This window comes from Cryptotermes secundus, unplaced genomic scaffold, assembly GCF_002891405.2.
Source record: "Cryptotermes secundus unplaced genomic scaffold, Csec_1.0 scaffold250, whole genome shotgun sequence".
Lineage (NCBI taxonomy): Eukaryota > Metazoa > Arthropoda > Insecta > Blattodea > Kalotermitidae > Cryptotermes > Cryptotermes secundus.
This window is the reverse complement of record NW_019738873.1, coordinates 2,362,099-2,389,950: the sequence shown is the minus strand read 5'-3', so window position 1 is coordinate 2,389,950 and position 27,852 is coordinate 2,362,099. Positions and strand designations below refer to the sequence as shown.

The following is a 27,852-nucleotide window of genomic DNA, read 5'->3' as shown; positions in this document are numbered from 1 at the left end:
AACCATTTATTCATGTGGGAGAGTACTCTGTTTGATATTGCACAGAAATCATCAAACATTTTACTAGAGATTATAACACTTGTATCATCAGCAAATATTATGGGTTCTGATGAAAAATTTATTGTTGGTGGAAGGTCATTTATATATATTATGAAAAGCAAGGGTCCCAGGACAGATCCTTGGGGAACTCCATGCTTTACTGTTCTCCAGTTTGAGAAAAAATTTTGAGTATATTTGGGTGATTTTATCTCAACCTTTTGTTTTCTATTTGTTAGATAGGATTTGAACCATTTTAACACTGTTCCTCGAATGCCATAAAATTGCAGCTTACTTAACAAAATTTCATGATTTACACAGTCAAAAGCCTTTGCCAGATCACAGAAAATTCCTCCTACATGCCTTTTTTGGTCAATTGATTTTAAAACATTGTCTGTTAGCTTGAATGCTGCATCTTCAGTGGATACACCCTTCCTAAAGCCATACTGTTCTGGGACCAATATGTTGTTACAATGCATATGCTGATTTATCCTGCTGTACATGACCTTTTCAAGTATCTTAGAAAAAGTAGATAATAATGAAATCGGCCTATAGTTCGTCATACTGTACTTATCTCCTTTTTTGAACACTGGTTTTACTATTGAAATTTTTAGACGGTCTGGGAAAATGCCTGTGTATAATGAGTGATTACAAATGTGAGTTAAAGGGCAACTAATTAAATCAGAGCAAGCTTTCAGAATTTTGCTTGTTACTTCATCAAATCCTGATGAGTTCTTTGTTTTCATGGTGTGTATAATATTCTTTATCTCAGCTTCACTGGTTGGAATGATTTTAATACTAGGAAAATTTATGGGAAATGAACCAGATACAGTGAAAGCGATCTAAGTAAGGCGATTGAGATGGCTGGGATACATTTTTAGAATGCAAGAGGTCAACTCTGAATAAACTAAAAGGTGCTTAAGTAGGCAGACCTACTATTAGGTGACTGGATTCAGTTGAAGATTTGAAGACGATGGGCGTTAGAAATTGGGGAGAAAAGTCACAGGATCAGGGCCAATGGAGAGCAGTCTTAAAAGAGGCCAAGATTCATCATGGATTATAGTGCCTATAGAAGAATAAGAAAATTCCTGCAATATTTTGTGCTGAAATTTCACAACCGTTTTCGCAATGCCAAAACAAATGTGGACTTTGAGGGGCATCAGTTTGTAAGCTTGTTTGAAAGATGAATGAAACCAGAAGTTAGTTAAGTATCTGTCTCCATGTAGCACAGTCCTTCATGATAAGCCAATAGAATGGTAGCTGGTAGGTGTAATTCCCAAGATTTTATGGAGCTTGAAGGTTCTTTACCATGTTCACAATAGTTTACCACTGGTCTCTGGCTTGAGCCATACAAACCCAGTCCGCATCATTCCATATGATTTCACTCAGATCTGGTTTAGATTAATCCTTCCATCTGTACCTAGGTCTTCTAGTAGCCTCTTTCCATGAGAGTTTTCTACCAGAACTGTGTATGCAATTCTCTTCTTCCTCACCCATCTCAGCTGCCTTCATTTAATCATCCTGATGATGTTTGGTAAGGAGTGCAAATTACTGAGTTCCTCGCTGTGCAACTTCCTCTACTCTCCTGTTACTTACTGCCTTTTATGTCGAAGTATTTTCCTCAGCTCACTTAGGGGGTTTATGGAAAGCCTGGTGTACAGGACTCCAGTGGAGAGACAACATGATCTTGTGGCAAGAATTGCAGTAGCAGCTGGAACCATCCGGGAAATGCTGGGAATCTTTCAAAGAGTTCAGCATAACATAGCCAGGCAGTGCAGAGCATGCAATGAAGTTGGTGGCCTCCATTTTGAGCAACTGTTATAATATAAAACAATGATAACATCTGCTAAAAGTTATGCATCCTCTCAGAAACTTTTGTGACCCTTAGTGCCAAAAGGAAGTGTTTCCAGACATTGGTGTATTGACAAAATAAGATTGAACCCCTCTATCTACCACAGAGCATTGTAATATACATTTATTTACACTCTGTATATGATGATCTGCCTTCATATGTTTATACCTTTGAAGATGGCATAAACTGAAAGTGTTTGTAGTTGCGTGTCTGTAATTGAAGGAACTCTTGAATGATCTTAATACGGAAGATGGAATGAATCAAGTTTAAAGAAACATATGTAAGTAAAATAAAAGTAAAGGTAACCCTGTAACGGGCCGTGGAGTCCCATAAGGTCGTGAGATGTTGAGGTTCCCACATTTTCTACACAGTCAGCTCATAGATGTTGGTAAAGTTGTCAGCCTTAAGCGCCAGCCACCCTTTACCCCCAAGAATATTCCCAGTACTCATTTCTGTTAGAGGCTGAGTCGACCCCATGGCCATAGTGCAGCTGGAAGGATTAGGTACATTGAAAAAATCCACCTCATCAGGATTTGATGCTGTGACCTTCCGGCTTGTAGCATAGTTCCTCAACCAACTACGCTACTCCAAGCCCTATAAAGAAACATATGAAAAGACTTAAACTTTAACAAGGATTAGAAAAATATGTTCATGTATGTTTTAATTATAATTGTGTTATTTGTTTGTGATTACAGGTTCCAGAAGAATATGTGTCAAAAGAAATATTTGATGCCGTTAGTGTCTACATAATCCCCAAACCACAACTTCAGAGGAGCATTCTTACAGTGTGAGTGCTGTGTGATGCATGACTACTATTACTGCTGCTGTTTTTACTACTGAAACAAACAAATCAAGTAACCAGCCACCTAAATAACTTCATGGATCTGAGCCCTTCTTGAGAAGCCACTAGTCTCACATGTATCCAAGAACTTCCCAGCATTTTGTGGTACCTGAACATTCATTAATGTGTTCACAAGGGCCCTCCACTGTTCCATATTCTGAGCCAGATCAATCCAGTCTATACCATTCCATCCTGTATCTCTAAGATCCATTTTAATATTATCCTCCCACCTTTCTCAAGATCTTCTTTCTGATCACTTTCCTTCTGACTTTCCCACCAAAACCCTTTATGAATTTTTCTTCTTCCTGATGCATGCTTCATGCCCTGCATACATCCTCTGTGATTTGATCATTCTATTAGATTAACGGCCGTTGTGCTGACCACGGGACACCCTCTATCCGCAAAAGTTGCACTAACTTTGCTGACGAGTGGCAATTGCTCGGTCAGTATAGTTTGCTTGTGGACTATAAGCCAAGGAGTTTATTTTCTTTTTAGTACAGGTTATGAAGCTCCTCATTATGCAGTTCTCTCCAGCTTTATATAGAGATGAGCTGTGGCATATGGATGCTGCTGCTCGCACGCAGAACAGACCTGAGGGTGTGTGAAGACAACAAGTTCTGTTATGAAACAAGCAACATTGTGTGTAGAAAATGCAGAGGTCTTTCAGAGAACAACTATATAAATAACTAATTAAATAAAATTGCCATGTAGTGGATAAAATAATAAAGTAAAATTGTTTTACTCAGCAGTTTCCTTTGTATTTCCTGTAGTTAGTGAGATCAGTCAGTTAAGAGCTGCCATACCTGAGGCCTGGGATAGTTCAGGAATCCAGAGTAAGGGGTATGTCTGTCGTTGGTAGCTGCTACCAAGCAACGACTAGGGAAGACTGAGAAGACTGTATGCATGCTGCAGTTAACAGTGATCTTTGGAGTGTGTAACTTAGTGAGACTGTTGTAGTTATTTGGTTCTATAAGAGTCAAATCCGATCATCACTCCAAAACCTGTCTGTAGTCACTAAAAAAATGTGACAGTATGTTCTGTGATTTAATTTGTATTTCTTTTTTTTTTCTTTTGTCTCCATTGCCATATATCTGCTGATACCCATGATCTGCAGATTCATACAGAGAGTTATTATGAGGGCCCAGATTTTGATGACATGTCATCTTTTTTTCCTTGTATCCTATGCGATGCTCTTAAATATATACATCTCGGATATGAGCTGCTGGTTACAGAAATGTAAATTTTATAGCTTTTTTTTTTTTTACATTTTTAGGTTTAAGGTAATTTTTTCATTTTGGGGGTAATTTTTTGGTAAATTTTTGGACTTTAAGGGTATTTCTTGTCATTTTTGGCCATTTTAGGGAATTTTTCTTCATATGTTTTCTGAAATGTGAATAATATTGAAGCGAAGTGTCCTTTTTTTTCTCCATAAGATCATTTTATCTGGATGTTTTAGGTCATTTTTTGAATATTTTCAGTCATCAAAATCTTGGCCCTGCATATTACATTTTTGGGTCATATTTTATGTCATTTTTCTGGATTTTTTTGGTCATTTTATAGGTCATTTTTTAAATATTTTCAGATCATCAAAATCCAGGCCCTGGTTATTATATTTCAGCGTCCTGTTGTATTGAGGCATCATTCTACCTTTTACCAATGTATCCATCAATAATACAATTTTAAAAAGGCATTAGGAATATGTTGTTTACTAAAAATGCATTTTAATACCATGACAGTTCAAATCAATAACATTCCTGTAGGCCTTTAGTTAGTACGTAGTATACTGGTAGACCACAATGGGGACACATGACGACAAACTGATAACAGCTGCAAAAATATCTGGATAAGAATGAAATTTAACAACTACCATGAAGTAAATAACGACGTGCATGAAAGAAGCACAGGAAACAAACTACAGTGCAGTGGTCTCACTCGAGGATACAGTTCACCTGATGATGGCCCAATGAGGCCGAAACATGTTGTTGACTATAAATTAGTAAAAAAAAAAAAAATACATGTAATACCAAGACAATTTGAAGAGTGTGAACATTCATTTTTAATGTGTAAATTTATGTACTATGTAAAGGCATACGGGCATTTTATTGATTTAAACTGTTACAGTATTAAAATGCATTTTTAGTGAACAACATATTCCTAATGTCTTTTTAAAGTTGTATTATTGATGGATACGTTGGTAAAAGGCATAATGGTACAGAGAGGTTTATTCATCATATGCACTTGTTATTACGCTCTAGTGGTGCACGCTATATGATAGAAGGTTCCATACACACGGATCACGCTATAAACAGACAGTGATAGCTTGCCTGTTTGTTTTCTGTTCCCTGAAGCATTTTTCCCCAAGGTTTGTGTGGTGGCACAAGAATGGGGGAATACCAAATTATATTGCTCATTATGAACATGAATGCGAGCTTTGTATACGTCAATTTTTGTTTTCTTTTTCAGTAATGTGTTAGGTTACAAAATTACAGGATTCCCTGTAAGGATAGACAACACGAAATATGCAAGAAATGCCTATTATTTCAATTTGTGTTTTGTATGTGATGCTTGGGCTCGAACTGTGCAGTATGAACCGGTCGTGAAGAAGTTGTCAGAATATCTGGTAGGTATACAAGTTCATACTGTTATGCTTTCTGTTACCCTGTGTGGTAGGAACGTTACTGTGGAGAACGTATTTGTCTGTAACCTAGTGTAAGTAGTAATTCTCTGTGCTGTTTTTTTTTATGAAAATTTCGAAAGAGAACTCTCACTAGAACAGAAATCTAAGGTGATACTTTGTATACTCTTAATGCCTAGCCATTAGTGCACACCGTATATAGATCCTGGTAATTTCTGATATTTAATAATAATTCTGTATTTAAGCATCCTGTTGCAAGCCACATTAAAACGTCTATGTATAACACAGTCCATCAATAATGCAACAAATTGATCTTTTTCTTCCACTTATACTTTAACACAACATGTTTTGGCCTTAGATGGCCATCTTCAGGTGTCTTAATATATTAAAACTGCTACACTGCATTAATATGCACCAAAATCACATGCTGTAGTACAATTAATAAAATAAAATCCATTAAAATTTTCATTATTTTGGTGAACTTCTATTCCACCTCACAAGGGGTGTCGTCCATTTGTTTAGAACTGTGTATTCATCACCCGGTGTTTAATTGCAGCAGCACACAGAGAGAAACACTAGTTCTAAACAAAGGGACTACACCCCTGCTTTCACATGAACCTAGAATCTTATTTTGTGCAGAAAAGCATTTTGATGTCTGTAGATTTTAAGCTTGTGTCTTTATTTTATCAGTCTTAACTTCCTCTTTCAGATGACAATGGAACAGGAAACAGGGTTTTTATCTAATGAAAATAAAACTGAAAATGAGAAAGTAAGACTTCCAGCAATATTGAAGCAAATCCTTGAGGATTTAAATTGTCACAAAATGACAACTGTCATTGGTATGTATATGATAGTTACATTCTTGAAAGTGTTAACACAGTGTAAAGAAATGTCCTATTATCTTTAATTGGCTTTATTGCTTAATATTTCTTATGGAGTTAAATTATCCTCTTGCCAAAATGTGGGCTGATGGATTCTATCGAACCCTGAATTAGACATGTTTTCAGCAATAAAGAGAAAATTCATAATACACAAAAGGTGAACCTACAGATTTTATGATTGTGGGGCACGCAGTAGTGTAGTTGGTTGAGGGGCTCTGCTATAAGCTGGAAGGTCGTGTGTTCAAGTCCCGAAGAGGTCATTGGATTTTTTTCAATTGACCTAATCCTTTGAGCTGCACTATAGCCCTGGGGTCGACTCAGCGTCTAACAGAAATGAGTACCAGGAATTAATTAAATAATTTTCCTGGGGAGTAAAGTGCAGCTGGCGCTTAAGGCTGACAACTTTACTGCCATCTTTGAGCCGACTGTCTAGATAATGTGGGACCCTCAACGTCTCACAACCCTATGGGCCTTCATGGCCTGGTATAGGGATAGCTTTACTTTTTATTTTACTTTATGGCTATAAGTAAAAAAGTAAAGTAAAGGTATCCTTGTAACAGGCCGTGGAGGCCCATAGGGTTGTGAGATGTTCAGGGTCCCACATTATCTAGACAGTCGGCTCAAAGATGGCGGTAAGTTTGTGAGCCCTATGTGGCGGCCGCCCTTTACCCCCAGGAATATTCCTGGTACTCATTTCTGTTAGAGGCTGAGTCGACCCCAGGGCCATAGTGCAGCTGGAAAGATTAGGTCAATTGAACAAAATCCAATGACCTCATTGGGACTTGAACCCACGACCTTCCGGCTTGTAGCATAGTGCCCCTTAGCTATAAGTAATGAAGTTTAATATTTTATGTAATTCCCACTCTACGAGTGTAAGCCAGTAAAATTGTTTTCAATTAACGTTGCAGAAGGTACCACAACAATGCATCTAAAAGTTGTGAAAGTTGCATCAGATCCACCCCATGTATCAGACCACCACGTTCCTATTTTCATCGTGGACCAGAATATGTACCGAGAACAACAGTGGGACCTTACAACCCAGCAGGTTCTCACACTTTGAACATATTAAGCGTGTGAAGATATATTATGTAGATGGTAATATATGAGCCTTCCGCTGTGATGAAGCTTTAGATACGTAACTCTGAGTTTACATTGTTATTCCTCATTTTTCTTTAAACTAGAATTGCTGTGGATTTGGAGAATGTGCAGTGAATATGTGAAAATAATATTGGTTTATGGAACAGAAAGCTTTGTTACTGTATTAGCTAAAATAAAAATATGTTTAATTTTCATGTAACAAATTCATTAATTGTCTCAGCTGAGTTCTTTGACCCCCTGCATTTGTGATTTCCCAAAGCTGGGATTGAGTATTAAAGAGAAGAACTCTAAACACAATGCTTGTGTCCTGGAAGTTGAGGAAAGTAAAATGTCGAAATGTGGCATGGAAATTAACTTGAAAGAGTTGAAATCAATTATTTGTTAAATGTACAGGTGGGCCAGAAACACCTGATGGTTTCTGAAATGAAATAACTTTTCAAGGCAAAGTGGCAAATTATATTAACACAGATATGTTTCCATTTCTGTCAAGAATTTGTTTTAAGCATTGCTGTTTGAATAGGACACCTTCAAAGTGACCTTTTTGTCAGCATGCTCCTGCAGTTTTGATGGCATGGATGCCATAACACATCATAAGATTTCATTAGGGCTTCCTTGAATGCACTCCAAAATTCATTGTTTTCAAGTTGTCAATTTTGGCAGGAAGTGTCTTTGACATAGCCCCACAGAAAGTAGTCTGTGCTGAAAGATCAGGCAAGCAGGCAGACCAGTTGATGTCCCCAAAATGAGAAATTAGTCTTCCTGGAAATATCTCCCTGAGGTATTTCTGGCTCACCATGTATATAAGAGGAGGAAATATGAATAAACATCACAGGTCATAAAGGTGAAGTTGTTTCAGCACTTAATTATGTAATTAAACACCATGGTATGAAGGCATATGGTGGAGCAGAGGTATAGTTCCACCATTCTTGATCTCATTACTAGATGGAAGTGAGTGGTAAGGTTTATGCGCTGCTGCTTTAATCCTGGGGAAATAGCCCGCAAGGTACACATTTTATAGGAGGCTGGGGTGGACACTTTGAACAAAATAAAAATCTCATCCTCCAGTCTTCCAGCCCATAGCCTAGTTACTAGCAGATTTAGGTTATTCTGGGAATGGAATGTGTGGTGGTGGTGGTGATTCAGTAATTTTACATTTATTTTGTTCCAGGTTCTCCCCTATATCAATGGATTTAACCATGTTGCAAAAATTGCGGCTGAGGCTGATGTGGAGAACAATCTCGTCAAGGCTTGTGTTCAGAATCTCGTGTGAGTGTTCATAAATTTGCATGTAACATGGAGATATGTTTGTGTAGTTAAACACTGAACAGGATTCTTAGAGCTTCCAGTGACAACATTGACTACATTGGTGGCAAAGATGAAACACAAGTTGCAGGAATTATAAACATTTCATTCCTGAATACTGTGCAGTAGTTTCAGTAGCTAGTTTATAGTACTATGTGTGATTATTTGTTGCTGACAAATGCTCCACTCTTCATGGGCAGTTTAAGAGATTTCTGACATTTAAATTATGCAGCTGAAAGCAAAATCACGAATTTATATTGTTTTTAGCGTAGAGCAGAGCTGGGGTCTGGATGCTCAGTTGGAATAGTGATGTGCTAAGAGTTTGAGATCCAGGGTTTGATTCATGGCATGGGCACAGCATCTAGACTGGCTGTGGATCCCACCTAGCCTCCTATCCAATGGACACTGGGGGTTCTTTCCCCAGGGCATGACGCTGACCACTCATCTTTGTCTAGTGTTGAGGTGAAGAATGGTGCAGCTGTGCTTACACTTTCACATCTTCATGGTGTGGTGCTTAATTAAGCACAGGGACAATTTTACTTTTTTTGCCTTTTATCTTAATGTAGACTTTGAAAAATCATAAATAGTATTTATGAAAGAATTAATGGTGTTTCATTAATTTCTTTACCAAGTAGTCTCATATAACAATGTAACAAATTTACGAGGTTCTATCGGAAAGTTCCTGGACTGTAATTGTTGTAACTACCTCAGCGAAAGAAGATAGGGGAGGCCAAGGTTGCACATCTGCAACCCTGCAAGACAGCATGGGGAAGGAAAAAGAAGAAAGCCCAGGACACTGTGCATAAAGTGTGAAAAGGATTTACGTGGAGAGTGCTTTCCAAAACATAATGCAGTAATTAGGTAAATCATAACATTGAAATTTGGTCAGTGGAAAATTCTGAAGTGTCTGCGTTTTGTTCAGAATTGTTAGAAGTGCAGGAAGGATTCTGTTTTATTTGTAAACAACCTCATACTGCTGCCATGTCACCAATGTGGCACTTCTAAAGGCATGAATTTTTCTCTTTGAATTTTTTCTGGTACCCTTCCATTGCATCCTGATGAGGTCATTGGATTTTTTCAATTGACCTAATCATTCCGGCCACACTATGGCCCTGGGGTTCACTCAGCCTCCAACAGAAATGAATACCAGGAATTAATTAAATAATTTTCCTGGGGAGTAAAGCGCGGCCGGCGCATAAGGCTGAGAACTTTACTGCCATCTTTGAGCCGATTGTCTAGATAATGTGGGACCCTCAACATCTCACAACCCTATGGGCCTTCACGGCCTGTTACAGGGATAGCTTTACTTTTTTTTTGCCCTTTCTTTGCAGTAGGTGCCAATAAGCTTGTAGTGTGATGCTGACTACTTGCCTCCATCTTGAGCCAAAGTCTCAGGAATATGTGAAGCTTTACCTCCACACTCCCATACATCATAATACTCTGGTGTTCAAGAATAAGGGGAACTTTGCCTTTTGAACAGTATTTATATACCAATACAAGGTAAAGTTGTCCCTGTGCTTAACTAATTAAGCACTGTGCCATGAAGGCGTATGAAGGAGTGAATGTATAGATCCACATTCTCTTGACTTCGGCACTAGCTGGAGGTGAGTGGTCAGCTTAAACCCCCGGGAAAGATCCCCCAGTACCCATTGTATAGGAGGCTGGGTGGACCCCAGAGCCAGTCTGGACGACTTGGAGAAGAGAAAATTCTTGACCCTACTTAGACTTGAACTCCGAACCCTTGGTCGTCCAGCCTGTGGCTAGTTGCTATACCAACTATTCTTGTTACCTTGTTATATGGAAAAAACTTTAAATGTCACATATCTTTATGACCTCTATCATCATACAAATCTTCATGAATGTATGCTGAATGGAAGAGTTTGCATGGCTGTCATGATGGAATCATGAGAGGTAGGAACTGGGGTCACCGTGAAATCCATCCTCCAATTGATGTTGGCTTACTTGGGAAGGACACACATACAGATAACATGCTCTTCCTTACCAAAACCAGTCTAGAAGTAATGACAGTTGGTTGCCCAGTCTGTCTTATGTAGAGTGCAGTGTTTATTTATCATTTATCTGTGCTCTATTTAGTGGCACTGTCATAGGTCAGCTTATACGGTAAGATTACAGATGTGGAAGCAATGGTCGTGGCCTAATTTGAGGTCCTTTCCTTGCATTTGTCTGCAGGGACTGACAAAACTATGAAAGCCACAGGATAGTCAGTGTCCCAGCTGAGATTTGAACCCAGACACCTCCCAATCAGAAGTCAAAAGCATTACCACATGGGCCAACATACTGGATCCAGATGCAATATCACAGTTCAGTTAAAAATGTTTATTTTTTCTAAGTCATACAATTTTGAAGTCTGCACTGTGAGTTTCACTCGTAATAAATGTAATACTAAATTTATTATTTGGTTTCCCTTCCAGATATTATGGTGCTGTGAAACTTATTCCAATATTTCAGTATTGTAATGTGTATGCTGCAACACCAGAGCTCAGGTATCTTGCTGGCAGCAAGAAATTCCAAGAAGAATGCTTGCTATATGTTTCTAAACTGGGTTAGTTTCACCTTTAATCTTTTGTGGTCAATTTAAAACTGCCTTATGAATTATATAATCAGATCACAGACTGCCTGTAGGAGAGAGTATTTGTGGCCTTAATGTACCACCCCAGCATTTGCAAGACAAACCTGAAACCTCTAGAACAAGAAGCAGTAGTGCCAACTGCTGCACCATAACATTCTGATAATAACTTGGTAATGTACACTTCACAGGTATCTGCTGCAGCAGGCAAAATAAAGCAATTGATCCGAACACTTCTTTTACAGGACATTCGAGACTTTTTGATTTTTTTTTATATGTATACTGAATAATGTAAGAATTTTCTGTTAGTTGGAATTGTGACTAATGGTTCATCTTTATGGGTGTATGACCCACTAATTTGAAAGGTGATATCCTTCTGTTGGTAAAAATAAAAGTACTATGATCCAACCTACAAAAGCTGTGAAATCTGTTATTTCATATTACCGAAGCAATGAATTACTGAGCATGAAGTTGTGGAAACCTGATTTAATAGACTTCATTTTGCTGATATACTTTAATTATTAAAATAAAATATAAATTGGTATAGCGACTGGATACTTACTGGACTGAGGGGTCAGAGTTCAAGTCCAGGTAGGGGAAAGATTTTTCTCCTCTCCACACCCTACTTTGTTGGGCTCATTGACAAAGCTAGGCCCACAGTTTGAGACTAGCTATGCCAAGATTCTCGGTGGAGCAGGTTTGCTTTATCCTGTGAGACAGAATCAGGCTCTGGAATGTGACTTGAAGGAATTGGGATAATGGGCAATTCACAAAGATGCCAGTCAAAAGAAAGTTCTCTTCTGTTACTGACTTGCATGTAGATATTTCCATTGGCTTTCGGTTGTTGAATCACTTTAAAAGTTTTCCGAAATAATGTCTTAATCTGGTACAGAAATGGATCAGAGTTACTGGTTACAAGATTAATGTGTTAATTTGCATCTGTCATTTGATTTTGTTACTGCTTTATATGTATCTTATGAAATAAAGGTTAAGCTATCTCTGTAACAGGCCATGGAGGCCCATAGGGTTGTGAGATGTTGAGGGTCCCACATTATCTAGACAGTTGGCTCATGGTTGGTGGTAAGATTGTCAGCCTTGCGTGCCGGCCACCCTATACCCCCCAGGAAGATTCCTGGTACTCATTTCTGTTAGAGGCTGAGTCTACCCCAGGGCCATATTGCAGCTGGAAGGATTAGGTCAACTGAAGAAATCCACCTCATCGGGACTCAAACCCGAACCTTATGGCTTGTAGCATAGTTCCTCAACCAACTATGCTACCATGTGCCCCCCTTATGAAATATAAGTACAGAAATATAGTCCCTTTGGAACATTAGATTAGCAGCACATGGAATGCCTAGGTTATATCAATATTCTCTTTACATCAACAGAAATGCTCAAATAAAAAGTGGTAGAGTGTGTATATGTGAAATGGTACTTCTGAATGATGGAAGCTTTGTAGCCTTGTATGTTAAGTATGTCCTACATTTTGATTGCAGACAGTAACCCACCGAATCTCCGAGATGTTTTCATGATGTATTGCAGCATGACCCATGGAACAACTCTCCGAGACTTGTGTGTTCGTTTCAATCCTCAAGCACTTAGAATTGATGAGAGAAAATTAGTTCAGTTTGGACTCTTACATAAACTGATCCGTCGAGTTCACAAGGTAATAACTTCACATATGAACTCAGTAAGAAGATGTGACATTGGTTGCATGAAGCGTATGTTATGCTGGAGAATACCCCTGTAAGTTTGTCACCTCTTATTTGGCTGCAATTTTATGGAACTGGCAAAATCATTAATTTACACATGGTGAGCCCTCTTTATTTCATGCAAAGTTTCTCTGAATATTTTAAGCTTTTCTCTATTGGCACACAGAAAAATAACTAGTTCTTTTTTACCAGCCAGTACTAACAAACATATGTCCAACCATCTGCAACTTCTGCTTGTTAAACACTTCTTGTTCTTTCATTTAAAGATAGACAGTGGAATTTTTAGAGCCATGTACAGTCTTACATTCTACTAGTGATGAGGTAGCAGCACCCATTTTTAGTTTTCAAGATGTATAAATCTGTACTGACATGGGAACCTCTGTTCTGTTCTGTTATTTATAGCCCTTAGCTAGCTGCCTCTGTAAAGGATGGAATTGTTCAATTACCAGTGTGAAATACAGTCACATTCCTTCTCTTGTGGCTGTGGTCATTTCACATCTTTGTGAATACCAAATATTTTCATACGGTAGTGAAATTTTAATGCTGCTTGCAGTGACTGCGTGGTGTAAGGCATGAACCATCTTAGCTCGCTTGAAAGCTGGGATCATGGGTTCAAATCCCACTTAAGGCATGGACGTCTGTGTTTGTATTGTTCTTTGTGTAGGTAGCACCCTTGTGATAGGCTGATCCCCCGTCCAAGGAGTCCTATGGACTGTGTAGAGGATTAAGAAACTGAAAAAGTGGCTGAGGGTCAACAAAGGGCTGTAGAGAGATGGTGAAATTTTAATAGAGCAGTAATTACTAAAGGTGCATGATAAAGTCAAAATGAAAGAAGCGATTGAGCTTAAAGGAGAAGTGGCCTTTGTAGGCAATGCTGTAGGCAGCAAACTATTGCTGTACAATTTGGGGTGTGACAGAGTCAGCACTTAGAAACACTAACAAAAGCAGCAGTAGGAGTATGAAGGTAGACGTATCTGCTTCACATTTGCATCAGATCTGTTGATTTGATGCTGTGTTAAATATTTTAGTCTGCTCTGTACTCACAGGTTCATAATCAAATTAAAATACTCTAAGAAATTAAAAGTGGAGGCAGAAGTAATGAAAGGCAATAGCTAAGCATGTGGTCACTGTAGACCACTGTATTGTGAAAGTTGGTCATCTGCTTAAGTTAAGTGTGATTTAGTGGAACCACATAGGTGTGACCACCAGCTACATGAATAACATCACACCAACAGGGGGGAGCCTTACAGCACACTAATATTTAAACACCTAACTCTCATGTCAATCAGAAGTAACCATAGGAAAGAAAGCATGAAATTATGATGACATTACTCACATGAGAATTAGTTTCAGTAAAGAAAAAAGACAAGGGAGTAAGCAGGACATAATATGAAGATCCCCTCCAGCACTTTGACACACAGTCATAGGGCGTTTGCACAACACCTAAGAACACCAACTACCAGATTATTGTGAAATTCTTTTATAATTTTTACATTCAAATTATTTGTAAGGAGTTTTGTTAGAACACTGGAACGTAGAACTCCGTACACTCTACAAATANACATGTAGCAAGAAATCTATGCTTATACTAAATAAGTAAGATACATATCAACATCTGTTTTTGTCTTCTCCTGAAGATATTTCTGCTTCATTGTTGTGTTGACTGTCATAACCATATGCAACAAACTGTAGGTATAACGCATAAACATTGCGAAAAAACAATGTCACTACTTTCATTCCTATTATACTTCAAACATTTTCATTATGTAAATTATTTTCATCTCTTCAGTATTATAGACAGTTGGAAATTTGGAAGTTCTGCTTTTGCACTGCACTGATAAAAATTATTTTTATGTATGATGTAATAATGTGTCATTATTTTCAGTATCCAGTATTTGTAGAGGGGAAGAGCCACCTGAATCATATGACACCGCTAGAGCAAGCATTTTCAGGTCTGGCTTCTTCGGATGAGATATGCTGCATCACTGGGTTAAGTAGCCAGCAACTGGATGAGGAGATCGAATGTAATCCTGGTGTCACAGTTATATGGAAGTGACTGATAATGTCACAAAACTATACATTCAGTATTATTGAAACATATATTATTTTATAATAAGCTTGCATATATTTAAAACAATTTTGTAATGTGGGCACTGGGGGGAGTGGACGAGACATGGAAGTATCCACAGTACAAACCAGTGCCTTATAAGGACATGTCATGTAAATGCTCATCTCATGATTTCACAAATGGGGCTGTCTACATCAGTGTTCCACAACCTTTTTCTACTCGTGGCACACCAAACTGTTATTCCCCTCAAAAACACATGATATCAACAATATAAATACGTAACGTGATCAACTTATTACTATAATATTATATTGTTATTTTATTATCATTAAACAGAAATTGACTCATACATTTATTAACAATTAATGAACTTTAATTCACTGTAGAGTGTAGAAAATACACTTCTATTACTATTAAAGTAAATACAGTAATTCGACTCATAACTTCAATGTGATACTTGCGCCTGCGTAGCTGCACACAGGCGACTGATCCGTGGTGGAATCATTGACAACGCAAGTGTCATTTCTTCATAGATGGATTTGAGCCGCTCCCTCTTTGATGTCTTAATTTCAGTTAACGTTGAGAAGCCCAGTTCACACAAATACACGTATGTAGTTGAAAATGGCAATAACACACTAACTGCCATCTTGGAGATAGCCGGGTATCCACTCTTATTGCCAAGCAAAACATATCCATATCCAAAGGCACTACAAGAAGTTTTAGTTTCAATGTTCTGTCTGCTTTTAAATCTGTGAATTCCTCTTGTATATTAATCGGAAGATGTTCTGAATTTGCAACAAATGGATCACGAACCCAGTCGAAATCTTGTACACTCTCTCCAAAATACTTATTGAATTTCTGCTGCAGCATTTCTAAATGTTATTCAATTTTGTCCATCACCACTGTATTGCCATCAGTAAGTGACCATACAGTCGGGGACATCTCAGACGACCCATCTGTAATTCTCTAACTAGAAACGAAAATTTGCGAACTACTTCAGAGCACAGCTGTGATAGAACTGAAACAGTTGTAAAACGCGGCATCTCTACTCTTCAAACGGAAGAAGTGACACTATACCGACTCATTTTTGAAATATTTATAATTTTAAATGAAGTCCAACAATCGGTGGGTGCATTGTTGCAGGAAGAAAGTCATAAAGTTGAAGAAGCTCTAACTTCTAACAAACAGAGGCAAATACCAAGACAACGGTATAAAAGACAGGGAAACTCATGCTAATCCCTGCAGTTTTAGGGAAAAGCATGTACACAGAACATGCGGCAAGCATATCAAAGAAGCTGCGTAGATGCGAGAAAAATAAAAATAAAACAATAATGAAAACTATGATATAACAACAACTGCGAGTAAATAATTTTCGTTAAATTTCTTAGAATACAACATTACTGTAAATAAAAAATCACAGCATGTAAAAAAGAATAAACAAGCATCATCATATTTAATCGGTGCAGTGGCTGAATACATGCATGTGAAACACGGTAAGGGGTAAAATAAAACGAATAAAATTCGACAATTTCTTACAATAGGCAAAAGTTCGCGTCACATCTTTCCCCTTGTGACGGCACACCGATTTGAAAATCTGGTTTAACCCTTCCGGTCGTGAAGTGGGGCGATGTCATCCCACTTGTTTTAACTACAAGGACCCGTGTTTGTACTGGGAAACCTCTAAAGGGCGGGACTAAGATGGTAAATTTCGCGGAATTTTATTACAAGATAAGTTGATGAAAAGTACAAGGTCCGGGACAGCGCGAACGCAGTCCCGACTACCAAAAATTACGCGCCCGAGTTACCCACATTTGGGGCAATCGCAGGTCAGCCCGACCGTAGTGCAATGGAAGGGTCTCAACCTGGGGGAACCGCCTTCAGGATCACGGTAACCCCTACGCCAGGTAAGTATGCTTAGACTACCTATTCAGTGCCACTTGAAGCAATAGCGCCACGCTTAACTCGCGAGAGCTTTATCGGAATCTAACTTGGAACAATTATTTAGACAGACAGGCACAAAGATTTTGCATAACTTCCTTCAAGTTTATTTTTCTCCACGTAACTAAGACATCATGTTTCTTGTATGAAAGCGGTATTCTCATCAGGTATAAGATTGCTGTTGAACTACTTTCCAAGAGAGAGAATAGCGCAGTATCAGTGACCAAAACTGGCCTTCTGGAAAGGGGGAGGTGAAATGGCAGAGAGGGATGGAGACGTCTTCTTAAATAAATTTCTAATACTGCCTGTAACACAACATTGTGTTCACACTACTTCTAGTTTCGTTTCCATTGTGATGTCTGAGAGATGCTTTGTTGTATTATCGTGTTCACAAGAAGGAATAATCATCCAAAACGCCAGGCGGAAAAGAATAAGCGAACTGGGTTCATTAAACTTTTCTTGCGTACATCATGTACAAAATAGTCTAGAACATAACAATAATATCTATGAATGTAATGACAAATTGATACTAATATATCACAATTTGTTTATGGTGCAAAGGTGTTCCACTATATGTTTTGACCTTTAGGAGGTCATAATCAGGCATACTTACAAGTATTCAGTCTAAATTCTTGAAGTGTGTTCTAAAAAAAAAAAAAAAATTAATCTCTAATTTTAATTTTTATCTTCAAGGACAAAACTACATTAATAACTAAAGGTGAAGGTAAAGTTGTCTATGTGCTTACCTAATTAAGCACTATGCCATGAAGGTGTATGGGGGAGTGGATGTATAGATCCACATTTCCTTGACCTCGGCACTAGCTGGAGGTAAATGGTCAGCTTCACGCCCCTGCTACTTTACCCCCGAGGAAAGAGCCCTCAGTACCCATTAGATAGGAGGCTGGGTGGGCCTCAGAGCCGGTCTGGACAATATGGAGTAGAGAAAATTCTGACCCTACCGGGACTCGAACTCTGACTTCTCGGTCGTCCAGCCCATAGGCAGTCTCTATACCAACTGTGCTACCCCAGCTCATACATTAATAGTTATGTAATATTAAAATCCAAACTATACTAGTTTTAATATCTAAACAGAATTTAAAACTATAATATTAGAGAGTATTTTTAATGAGTATTTATTAGATATATTCAACAGTAAGGTACTACTGAGTTCTTGTAAGTTTGTCTGATGATTATTCTTGAAGGTTGAAATATGTAGCGGAACACTTTTGCACAATGAACGCATGGCGATGCAGTAGTATCAATTTGTCTTTGTTTACATTAGTAGATGTTGTGTAGATGCCCCCATTTGTGATGTCATGACACACAATAGGATGCATACCATAAAGACTGCTCATGTAATATCTGTAATGTGCAGCATAACCAATTTCTGAAATGTAGTTGTAAAGCAAGAAGATATTGATTCATTAACATAGAAATTTATTGTCACACCGCTTGAGCAAACTGATTTTTTTTTACTTGCTTCCTCTCACTCAGTTTTGTTCAGTCTTGCTTCTGTCTTCTGGGATTTTAATCTGTTCTGTCTCATGGAAGTTACCGATGTTTCTGGGGAGTGAAATTTGCATGCTGTTTGTAGTTTCTTTGCACAGGTGGATGTAGTACACTCTTCCAAAAATGTCAGTAAACATCTACCAGACTATACTGTATCACATCATAGAGGATAATACTCTTCTTAATCAGCACCACACATCAAATCTCTTTATTCCTTGCGGAGATCCTGTCAATTTATTTCTGCTGCTTTGCTCAGGGAAGCAAGAGTTGTTCTTTCATGCCATTCTTAATTCGTGACATTACAGTTTTTAGCTTAAATGCTGATCTCTAGGGGGTGAGGGTTTTCTTTTTTACAGTTTCAACAATTGCAGTAAATAAAATTCTGTTCACAGTGCACAGTGCACTATAACCATCACATGATTCAAAATTGCTAAGATTTGGAGTTCTTTCTGGCAATGAAACCCATGTTGCAGTATTTACCTACATTGTTTTATTTATTTGAAACTGAAAAAAAAATTATAGAGTCTCAAATTAGTTCACCATCTGATGGTAGTATACAAAACAAGTTCAAAAATCTAACCAAAAATGTGTGTGCATCTTAGCCAAAACTAAAGTATATGCATACTTCATATGGTTCCGTTTCATTTACTTATAAATATTGTATATGTGTATTAGCATGAAGGGTTAAAATTCAATTGAATTTTTGTCAAATACCTCACTACAATTTTATAACACAACCCTGTCACTTCATATGTAGTTAAACACTTGGTGCCTGTCAATATAGGCTACCTGAAGACAGCATAGTTTCAGTAACTGAACAGAAAATTTTACACAACACATGGGAAGTTTGTCTTTCAGAGCGACTGTCTCTAATGTTCTTCATACAACCTTTTAATAACAAGCAATACAAATTACATATTGTTAGGGAGAATTATATAAAGCCTATTTTAAGTCTGATCTTTTTTTCAGGATTTCACTATACTGTAGCAATAGACATTTTGTTTGCTATTGCTCACTCCATAGTCCATGTCAGGAAGTTGCTAATAACACAGATTTGGATATAGGTGTTTTTTGGCCAGTGCCTCCACGTTAAGGTCTGTATTGACCTTTGTGGTCTCTGTCCACACATGCAAAGGTACAGAATCTATTTCTTGAGTGTGGGTGCNTATATATTCCATAGTCTTGTTTGTACTAAAAAATCCTGATATGTATCAGGTGAATAATGGCATACACAAATTAAGTACTAGGTGGCATAATAAACTACATGTTTCCTTTGTGAGATTATCTTCCATTCAAAAGAGTGCGCATTTTTCATCCATTAGAATATTTAATAACTTGCCATACAATATCTATTCTTTGAAAGACAATATTAATACTTTTAAACAAAGGCTAAAAGATTATCTTATTTTAAATGCATTTTATTCGGTAGATGAATACATGGCATACAGGCAAGCATAATACATTATTGTTGTCTTTCCAAGATTATGTATTATCTAGATTTGTTATATGACTACTTTTTATTTTATTATTGTATTTTTCATTTTATAATTCTTGAATATTTTAAGTGTTGAGACTAGATTGCATTTTGCAATGTCATTTCGCTGACGAATTCAATATCTGGTCCGGTTTCCAGACAATGGATCTGTGAATTTATGTATGTATGTATGTATGTATGTATGTGGACATGAATATGGAAGCCATGCGATGGTAGTGAACATAGAAAGCTGATGTCAAATGACTAGGCATAGAGCTTGGGTTGGTATGAGAGTTATTGGACTCTTGAAACTTATAACTACAAGTAACTGTAGCGCTGTCGCTAAGTCACACACACTACAGTTCACTACAGCAGACACTAAATCTTCTCTGTCTGCGGGGTCTTAACTTGTTGTTGCCTGGTAACAGCTCTAAATGCTGTAGACTCCTCAGCTTCCATATTCCATGGCTTTGGTCCTCACTGGGTGACACCTGTCTCATAATTCAACTAGGCATTGCCTGGTTACAGTCTTCTAACAAGAGCTATTCCTCATGCCCTTACGGCTCAAGGATTGCACTTCCTAACCGCTGACTCAAGACTGTACTCCTCTGCCCATGGCCTCCTAGCCAGGACCCAGCACCTCTTTCAGACTGACTCATAATTGGTCAGTTGCTTAAATTGTTGCTTCAGTTTCCTCAAGATCCATGACCAAGATTTTTGTTCTCTCCTAGACACGTTTATGTTAAGAAATGGGGCCTCCTCTTTGATGATGGGGGGTTTCAGTCTTTCTATGTAGGCACTACGTTTATTGCATCATAGTGTCAGCACCATTATATCTGTGCTGTCATGGCGTCCCAGTTACTGTGGACTGTGTGCACCCTCTGTCACTGCACCATACTAAATAACATTTATACAAGATATACAGAGGTTTTCTGCCAATGCAGGCTTGTGCAGAAGATTATGTTGTAACTTAATTACTCTGAAACTGCCGTTAATCAGTTGAACAGTCACAGGCCTGACTGCTGCCAAGTTTAAGCCTCTTGTATTTCTTATACATGGCTTCTCCTTGTCCATTCTACATACATTTTGATACATGGTGTAGGTTTACTGCTGACCTGCATAATTTATTTATGTAGTCATACATGTAAGCAATTTTGAAAGCTGCATGCAGTTTGCAGACTGGTAATCAAAGTCAAAGTCACGTTGCAACTAACGGTCAGTCAGTTTAAGTCTTTGTATCGAGCCCCATCTGGGGCTCATGACCGATATTTATTACTGTGTGACAGTTATGGCCTTGTTTTTGCGGGGCGCCCTCTCTGACGAGATGACGGGTCTGTCTTTTGTATATGCTGCTGGCCCTTGCCAGCACAGTCTTTTTTGCGTCCAAGTCCCTTGGTACTCGCGACCATATTTTACTGTCTCAGATTTGAGACTTCCCTTTTTGTCTCCTCCTATGACTCACAGGGCCACAGCAGAGGTATTCGACCCTGCCCCCACATGGGTCTCCATTCTGTGCCATCTTACAATTCCTTAACAGTCCTCTAGTTTCCAATGAAAGCTGAAGAAAAATAACTTAAATAATAGGATTCTCGTCTGATGGAGGGTTCATCCTTTGTGACATCTTCTGATGGACACCCAGTTAAAAGTATAATTAAACAAAAGCTATTAAGCTTCCTGTTTATCCATGTATCACTTAATATTTATTCTCAGTTGTCATATTGCACCATCTGTAGCATTTCAGTGGTTGTGTAGCTGTTGCAACACTGTCACACTTTCTTTCACTATTTCACTAAGATGTTTAGGCTTTACAGGGCGATCCTAAGGTATAGTTTATGTGCGAATGTTTCAGTGCATCAGTTCTTTAGTGAGGGTAGTACCAATTAATTAAATTTAAATTTGTTAAAATAGTTCAGGTGTTTCTAATTGCCATTGGTAATGACTGAAGTGTTTCACTTCTTCACTTTCTGAAGATAAATACTATGATGCACATATTTCTATAGATAGTTTTGCTGTTGGTGTTCCTTGCATAATGATGTTTTGCCAGTGGATGGAACTGCCCTCAATCTGCAGTGGTGTCTGATGTTTAGTGCACAGTTCGGGTATCCTAAGTTGCCATTGTTGTTTCAACATCAGATATAAAGAACATATGCAAGCTATATGAAACAGCAGTCACAGCTTAGGATGTTCAAATCATATATTGAACACTGGATGTACATATGGAACGATGTCTCTTGCGTAACAACAGGTATACATGTTATGAATACAATGTGAAGTACATACATATGGATGCTCAAAATCCAATATTCAAAAACTTACACCATCAGCTCTACACAAGATAGCAGCACACACCATAAAAATTCTAACACACAACTGCTAGTCTTCATTCAGCAACCATAAGCACCACATGTAAGTGCAACACTTACAGCCATATATCTTCACTGAAACAGTACAAAATGTAATTACAGTGGATACACAAGTGCATGCAAACTCTACAAATAAGGGCAGTTCCATCCGCTGGCAGAACATCACTGTACAAAGGCCACTAACAGCGAAACTGCACTAGGTACCTACAGGAAAATGCGGATCATTGTATTCATCTTAAGAAAGTGAAACANCTTCAACCCTGAAGATGGGGGCGATACGTTCCTCCGAAACGTCGGTTAACACCACATATACACGGCGCCAAAGCCCAGAAGACTGCTTTCTTCATGTTTGTAATTGTGTCAGTAGGTGTTAAATGATAAATCTGCTTTGTAATGTAAGTTTTTGACATGAAGACTATCACAGCAATTGCAATTGTGCCAATTTTTTCACTGTCTCTTTAACCCTAGAATTGTTTTATCTCTTACAAATCATGTTTGAATATCTACTCTTCAATAGTTGTAGCATATGAAATAGCCCATTTGATTTATATGCTCTATGTGTATTGTGATAATGTTTATATTCTGACTTATGAATCAAATTTAGAGTTCTCTATTTTTTCTTTGTTACTAGTGTTAATGTAGATTAAATACCAGTGATACTGACTATACATAGAAGTCTGTGAATGGTAGTAGCTGTCAGTGTATGCTATTATAAACATTTGCTATCAGATTTGTAACTACTTAAGTCATATGTACAAGGGATATCCGGAAAGTAAATATACAAGTCCAGTAAAAATACNCCCCCCCCCCCCCCCAAGAAATGGCATTGCTGCCGTGTAAGATAGGAACCGTATGACAGGGCAGAGTTCGCCGGCCACAGTCACGGCAACGTTGTACTTGCAGTATGTGTTTAAAATGGCCGTGTTGATTCAAAATCCCGCCAAAGGTGAGGTTCGTGCAGTAATTCAATTTCTTCATGCAAAAGGAGAAACTGCTGTTGAAGTTTGCCAACTTGTTTCTGTTTACGGCGAAGATGTTATGAACAGGCAAAATGGTGTCATGAATTTGAAGTGGGAAGAAGTGATGTTCATGATGAAATAAGGAGTGGATGGCCATCCATTGTCCCTGATGAAATCATCCATAAAACTGATGAAAACATTTGTGCTGACAGACGTTTAACCATCAATGAACTTCATCAACAATGTCCAGAAGTGTCAAGAACTGTTCTCCATGTCTAAGAGAGCCTGCAGGAGATTTCTACGACACTGGAATAAAAAAATTAATTCCCAGGCTCACTGAGTGAATTGTGATCCATGGCGACTGTGTTGGAAAGTAAATAAAGGTGTGTTGTGCAAGTTAATTCCTCCACAAAATGCTTTACAGATATTTTCTGGACTTTGTATCTTTACTTTCCTGATATATTTCGTATTAGAGAGCAACTCTATGTAGCTGTCATAGTAGAGGATGTTAAGAAATACAAAAGGCAGTCAAGAGCCCACATGAAGGGAATTGCAGGACAATACAGTACTGAGGTGTTGGGGACCAGAAAGGTGGTCAGATCAGCAGTGAGACTTGGACAGTACAGGCATAGCATATTATTGTATGTGATAAAGCCGCACCTTATAAAATTTAATTATGACTTATTGAAGAGCCTCAGGGCTGCACTTGAACTTGTGACTCATGGATGTGTGTTCTTATTCCTGATAAAACAAGAAATGCAGTATAGTATTTATTACGGGGGGGCTCCTTTGGTACCAGATGGTAGACCCCCAAAAAAGCAATGAATAAAAATGAAGAGCTGTGAAGGATTACAGTATTAAGAAGAGATGTTTATTGTTCTGTTACAGCCTTGCTCCAGACAGTAATTATTTTGTTTTTACGTGTTACATTTCTTTGTGTGAAATCAGTCCATCTTTCTTGATGCCATCACAGAAGGCAGGAGGTGTTCCAGTCTTAACATAGGCCTATTCAGGCCTGTGGTTGGAAGCTTGCCCTATTCCAAATTTTGAAGTAGAAAGTTCTAATGGTGGTTTGGCATTTGCTTTTGTAGTTCATGTCATGGTCAGTAAATGGTTGTCACACTATGCTGTGAATAAGTAATAGTTAAAGCAAAAACATGTAACATTTTTTTAAGTGATAGTTTCCAGAGATGTCTTAAAAATATGTTTTGCAGAAAATTACCACTTAGGCAGAAATGGCTAGGCTGATGATATTCCAGCTGGGTCACAATATGCTAATGTTTGGAGGGCATTTTAATGCATATTGTATATGTGGTTAGTGGAAATGTCCTCTTCCGTTCCCTCAGATATCTGAAGGTTAATAAAACAGACAAGATTATTTGACAGCCAGTGGATTTGCTCAATCAGTAAAGGCCAGTACTGCATCAGAAAGAATGCTAGTTGTGCTTATACTGGATGAAATATCAAAGAAGGAACAGGTATGCTCTTCTGACTGACTCATATCATTAGTATGCTGGCGGAAACTTAAAATATTATTAACCGTTCGTGCTGTGGTGATATAAGGATGTGTTATCCTAGGACTGTGGTAGGTGGTATATAATTGTTTTGTTGTTGCACTCTTGTTAATGCACCCTGGTACAGTTTACTGGTATGACAGCTGTACCATTACAAATTCATTGCAAATATGTGTTAGAAGTAATAGATATTCATATTTTCAGACTGCTTGCACTTTAATAGTGATGCTTTCATCACAGTATGCTTGCATTGAACTATGGTACACTGAGGAGTATTGTCTTCTGGGATGTGAGTTAGTGTAGTCCAGTAGATGTTCAACTTGGACATACTTCAAGAACACATGCCTCCATATTCAGGGTTGAAGAGTAACTGTAGCAAGCAACCAGCATGAAGCAGGCAGCAAGCAGTGTTTTCTTCATGCCTGTTGCTTGCTATAGTTACTCTTCAACCCTGAATACTGAGGCATTATGGTCCTCCAATACATCAATGAGTTTCTAGCAAACTGTATGGTATGGTATGTTTGTGTGTGTGTGTACATGCGTGGCAGGAAACATCATGGAAAATTGTCATGTTTGAAAGTAAGATAAATTGATATATGAGTTGATACCCATGTTCTTTGAAGTCTAGGAGTCATTTAGTGTCAAATTAAAATAAATATCCTCAGGAGTGTTAAATTAGGAGCGATGAGTCATGATTTGGACATCATCATGTTTGTTTGTTAAGTTGTACTCCTGGATAAATCAATCAATATAGTTCCTAGTATGCTTGTAACTATGTAGATTTATTTTGTTAACTTATATTATGAATGACGTGTCCAAATGTTACTATGTAGCAAAACGGATGAAAATAAAATACAATACAATACAATACAATACAATCTCGTACCAGAAGGAACTACTCTTCATTTGTTATGTTTGTTTTCTACTTTGGTCATTGCTGGGTGTAACAGCAGTATTTTTTGTATTATTATTCATTCCAAATGTATTATTTATATATTCTGGGTTAAGTATATAGGTATAAATAGGCTACTGTGGGCTGGCATGTAGCACACTGTGCACAGGAAATCAAATCCAGAACAAAAGGTTTGCAGATAAACGCTTGGAAGACAACCCTTTCATAACATGGGGACTACCTGTACACTGTGAGAACCTTAGACCCAAACATCATGATTAAATATAGAAACTCTTTTGCTTAAGACTGACAAGACTGCATATTTTACCAATATTGTTTCAGTATTGCTAGTATTAGTTATGCTTTTCTTATGCAGATTGCATTTGTATTCTGAAGAATGGATTTACAAGGTTAAGTGTTCCATTACAAAGAACAGGTACATGGGTTACCAGTATATTATAATATATATNTAATGCAGTAAGGTGTGGTGTAAAATTTTTAAATTGACAGTTGTTGCTAAGTGTAGTAAAGGTAAAGTTGTCCCTCTGCTTAACTAATTAAGCATTATGCCATGAAGGTGTATGGGGGGGGTGAATGTATAGAACCACGTTTACTTGACCTCAGCACTAGTTGGAAGTGAGTGGTCAGCTTCACGCCCTAGCAACTTTACTCCTGGGGAAAGAGCTCCCAGAGCTGGTCTGGATGACATGAAGAGAAAATTCTTGACCCTACTGACCCTACTGGAACTCAAACCCCGACCTCTTGGTCATCCAGCCTGTAGCCAGTTGCTATAATGATGGTGCTATCCTGGGTCCTTATTAAGTGTAGTAATATTTTTTAAAGACTTCGTGATTGTATTGATAAATGTGTTAAGTGTCATTGTATATATTTGATGGCGGAACTTGTTATAAACTGCAGAAGGCTGCAAAGTAAAGCAACACTGTACTGAAGGAGGAACCAGTTTGCCTTATTATTTGACCATTTTGATAGGAGTATTATACTAATTTTTCATGCTTTTTTTTTCTTTTAAATTTCCTACTTTGAATGTGTATGAGCTAATTTTAATCATTTATTTCTTTTAAAATGTTTCTTTGTGATTTGTTATGTTGTAAATTTATCTGTCAGTATTATCTGTTTTAATGAGAACACATGTATCACATTATGGTGAAAAATAAAATTAAACAAACCTCCACAGTTTAAAATTTTAGCCCTTCAAATTTTTCAGCGTTTTTATACATGAACACTGAAATCAGCTTTATTGTTTGCACCCTCTTGTGTATCATAAAGTTACTGGCTGTCAACACAACAATCTGGGAGTAAATAAAATTATATTAATATGTTAATATTTGGTTTTATTATACCAAAACATATTCTATTCAAAGTGATCATCTTCAGGTGGTTCATGTGAATCTATAAAAGTACACTTCAAGCATGACTGATCAGAAAATAGTTACAATAACCAACAGTGCACAACAAAGAGTATGTCAGCTCACTTGTAAGTAAGAAATCTTCAAACTGCATCACACACTTTATATGAATCCAATCACTAAGAATTCCACAAGCCAACCACTATTCTACACCCATTACTTACTTACTTACTTACTTACTCACTCATGGAGTTGAGCCCTTCTGGAGGAGCCGCCAATTCTGCAGCTACTCAAGAATTTCCCAGCATTTTATGGAACCNTACAAGTTATGAAGCTCCTCGTTATGCAGTTTTCTCCAACCTCCTGTCACTTCATCTCTCTTTGGTCCAAATGTTCTCAACACCCTGTTCTCAAACACCCTAGTCTATGTTCCTCCCTTAATGTCAGAGACCAAGTTTCACACTCATACAGAATCACAGGCAAAATTATAGTTTTATATATTCTAATTTTTATTTTTTTGGATAGCAGATGAGAAGACAAAAGGTTCTGGACTGAAGTTCAGTCTCCTTTTAATTTCCTCCTGAATCAGGTTTCAATTTGTTATCATTGTTCCCAAATATCTGAACTGTGCCACATTTTCAAAACATTCGTTTCCAAACTTTATGTCCTGATTTTGCCCTGCATTTTTGTGACAAGACAGCAACATGTACTTAGTTTTCTCTGTGTTTACTTCTAGACCAACTTCTTTACTTGCATCAATTAATGTTTGTGTGTTTTTCTTTATGGGATCTACATTATCACCCAGTAGATTCACATCATCAGCA

The 27,852-nt window shown here is 37.8% G+C and overlaps 1 protein-coding gene and 1 non-coding gene across 2 annotated transcripts in view; one reads left to right on the top strand and one right to left on the bottom strand.

Moving 5' to 3' along the window:
* Window positions 1-15,292, top strand: part of LOC111871095 (GATOR complex protein NPRL2) — a 16,396-nt gene extending 1,104 nt beyond the window's left edge. Inside the window, exons 2-9 of the mRNA XM_023863888.2 lie at window positions 2,584-2,675; window positions 5,193-5,349; window positions 6,074-6,203; window positions 7,154-7,290; window positions 8,512-8,609; window positions 11,078-11,208; window positions 12,729-12,898; window positions 14,830-15,292. Coding sequence (XP_023719656.1) covers window positions 2,584-2,675; window positions 5,193-5,349; window positions 6,074-6,203; window positions 7,154-7,290; window positions 8,512-8,609; window positions 11,078-11,208; window positions 12,729-12,898; window positions 14,830-15,000 — 1,086 coding nt within the window. The 3' untranslated portion in view covers window positions 15,001-15,292. The remainder of the gene's footprint in view (window positions 1-2,583; window positions 2,676-5,192; window positions 5,350-6,073; window positions 6,204-7,153; window positions 7,291-8,511; window positions 8,610-11,077; window positions 11,209-12,728; window positions 12,899-14,829) is intronic.
* A 1,472-nt stretch (window positions 15,293-16,764) lies between these two features.
* Window positions 16,765-16,924, bottom strand: LOC111871148. Its single transcript, XR_002843985.1, has one exon. It is a non-coding gene; the product is annotated as a U1 spliceosomal RNA (small nuclear RNA).
* Window positions 16,925-27,852: the final 10,928 nt, after the last annotated feature.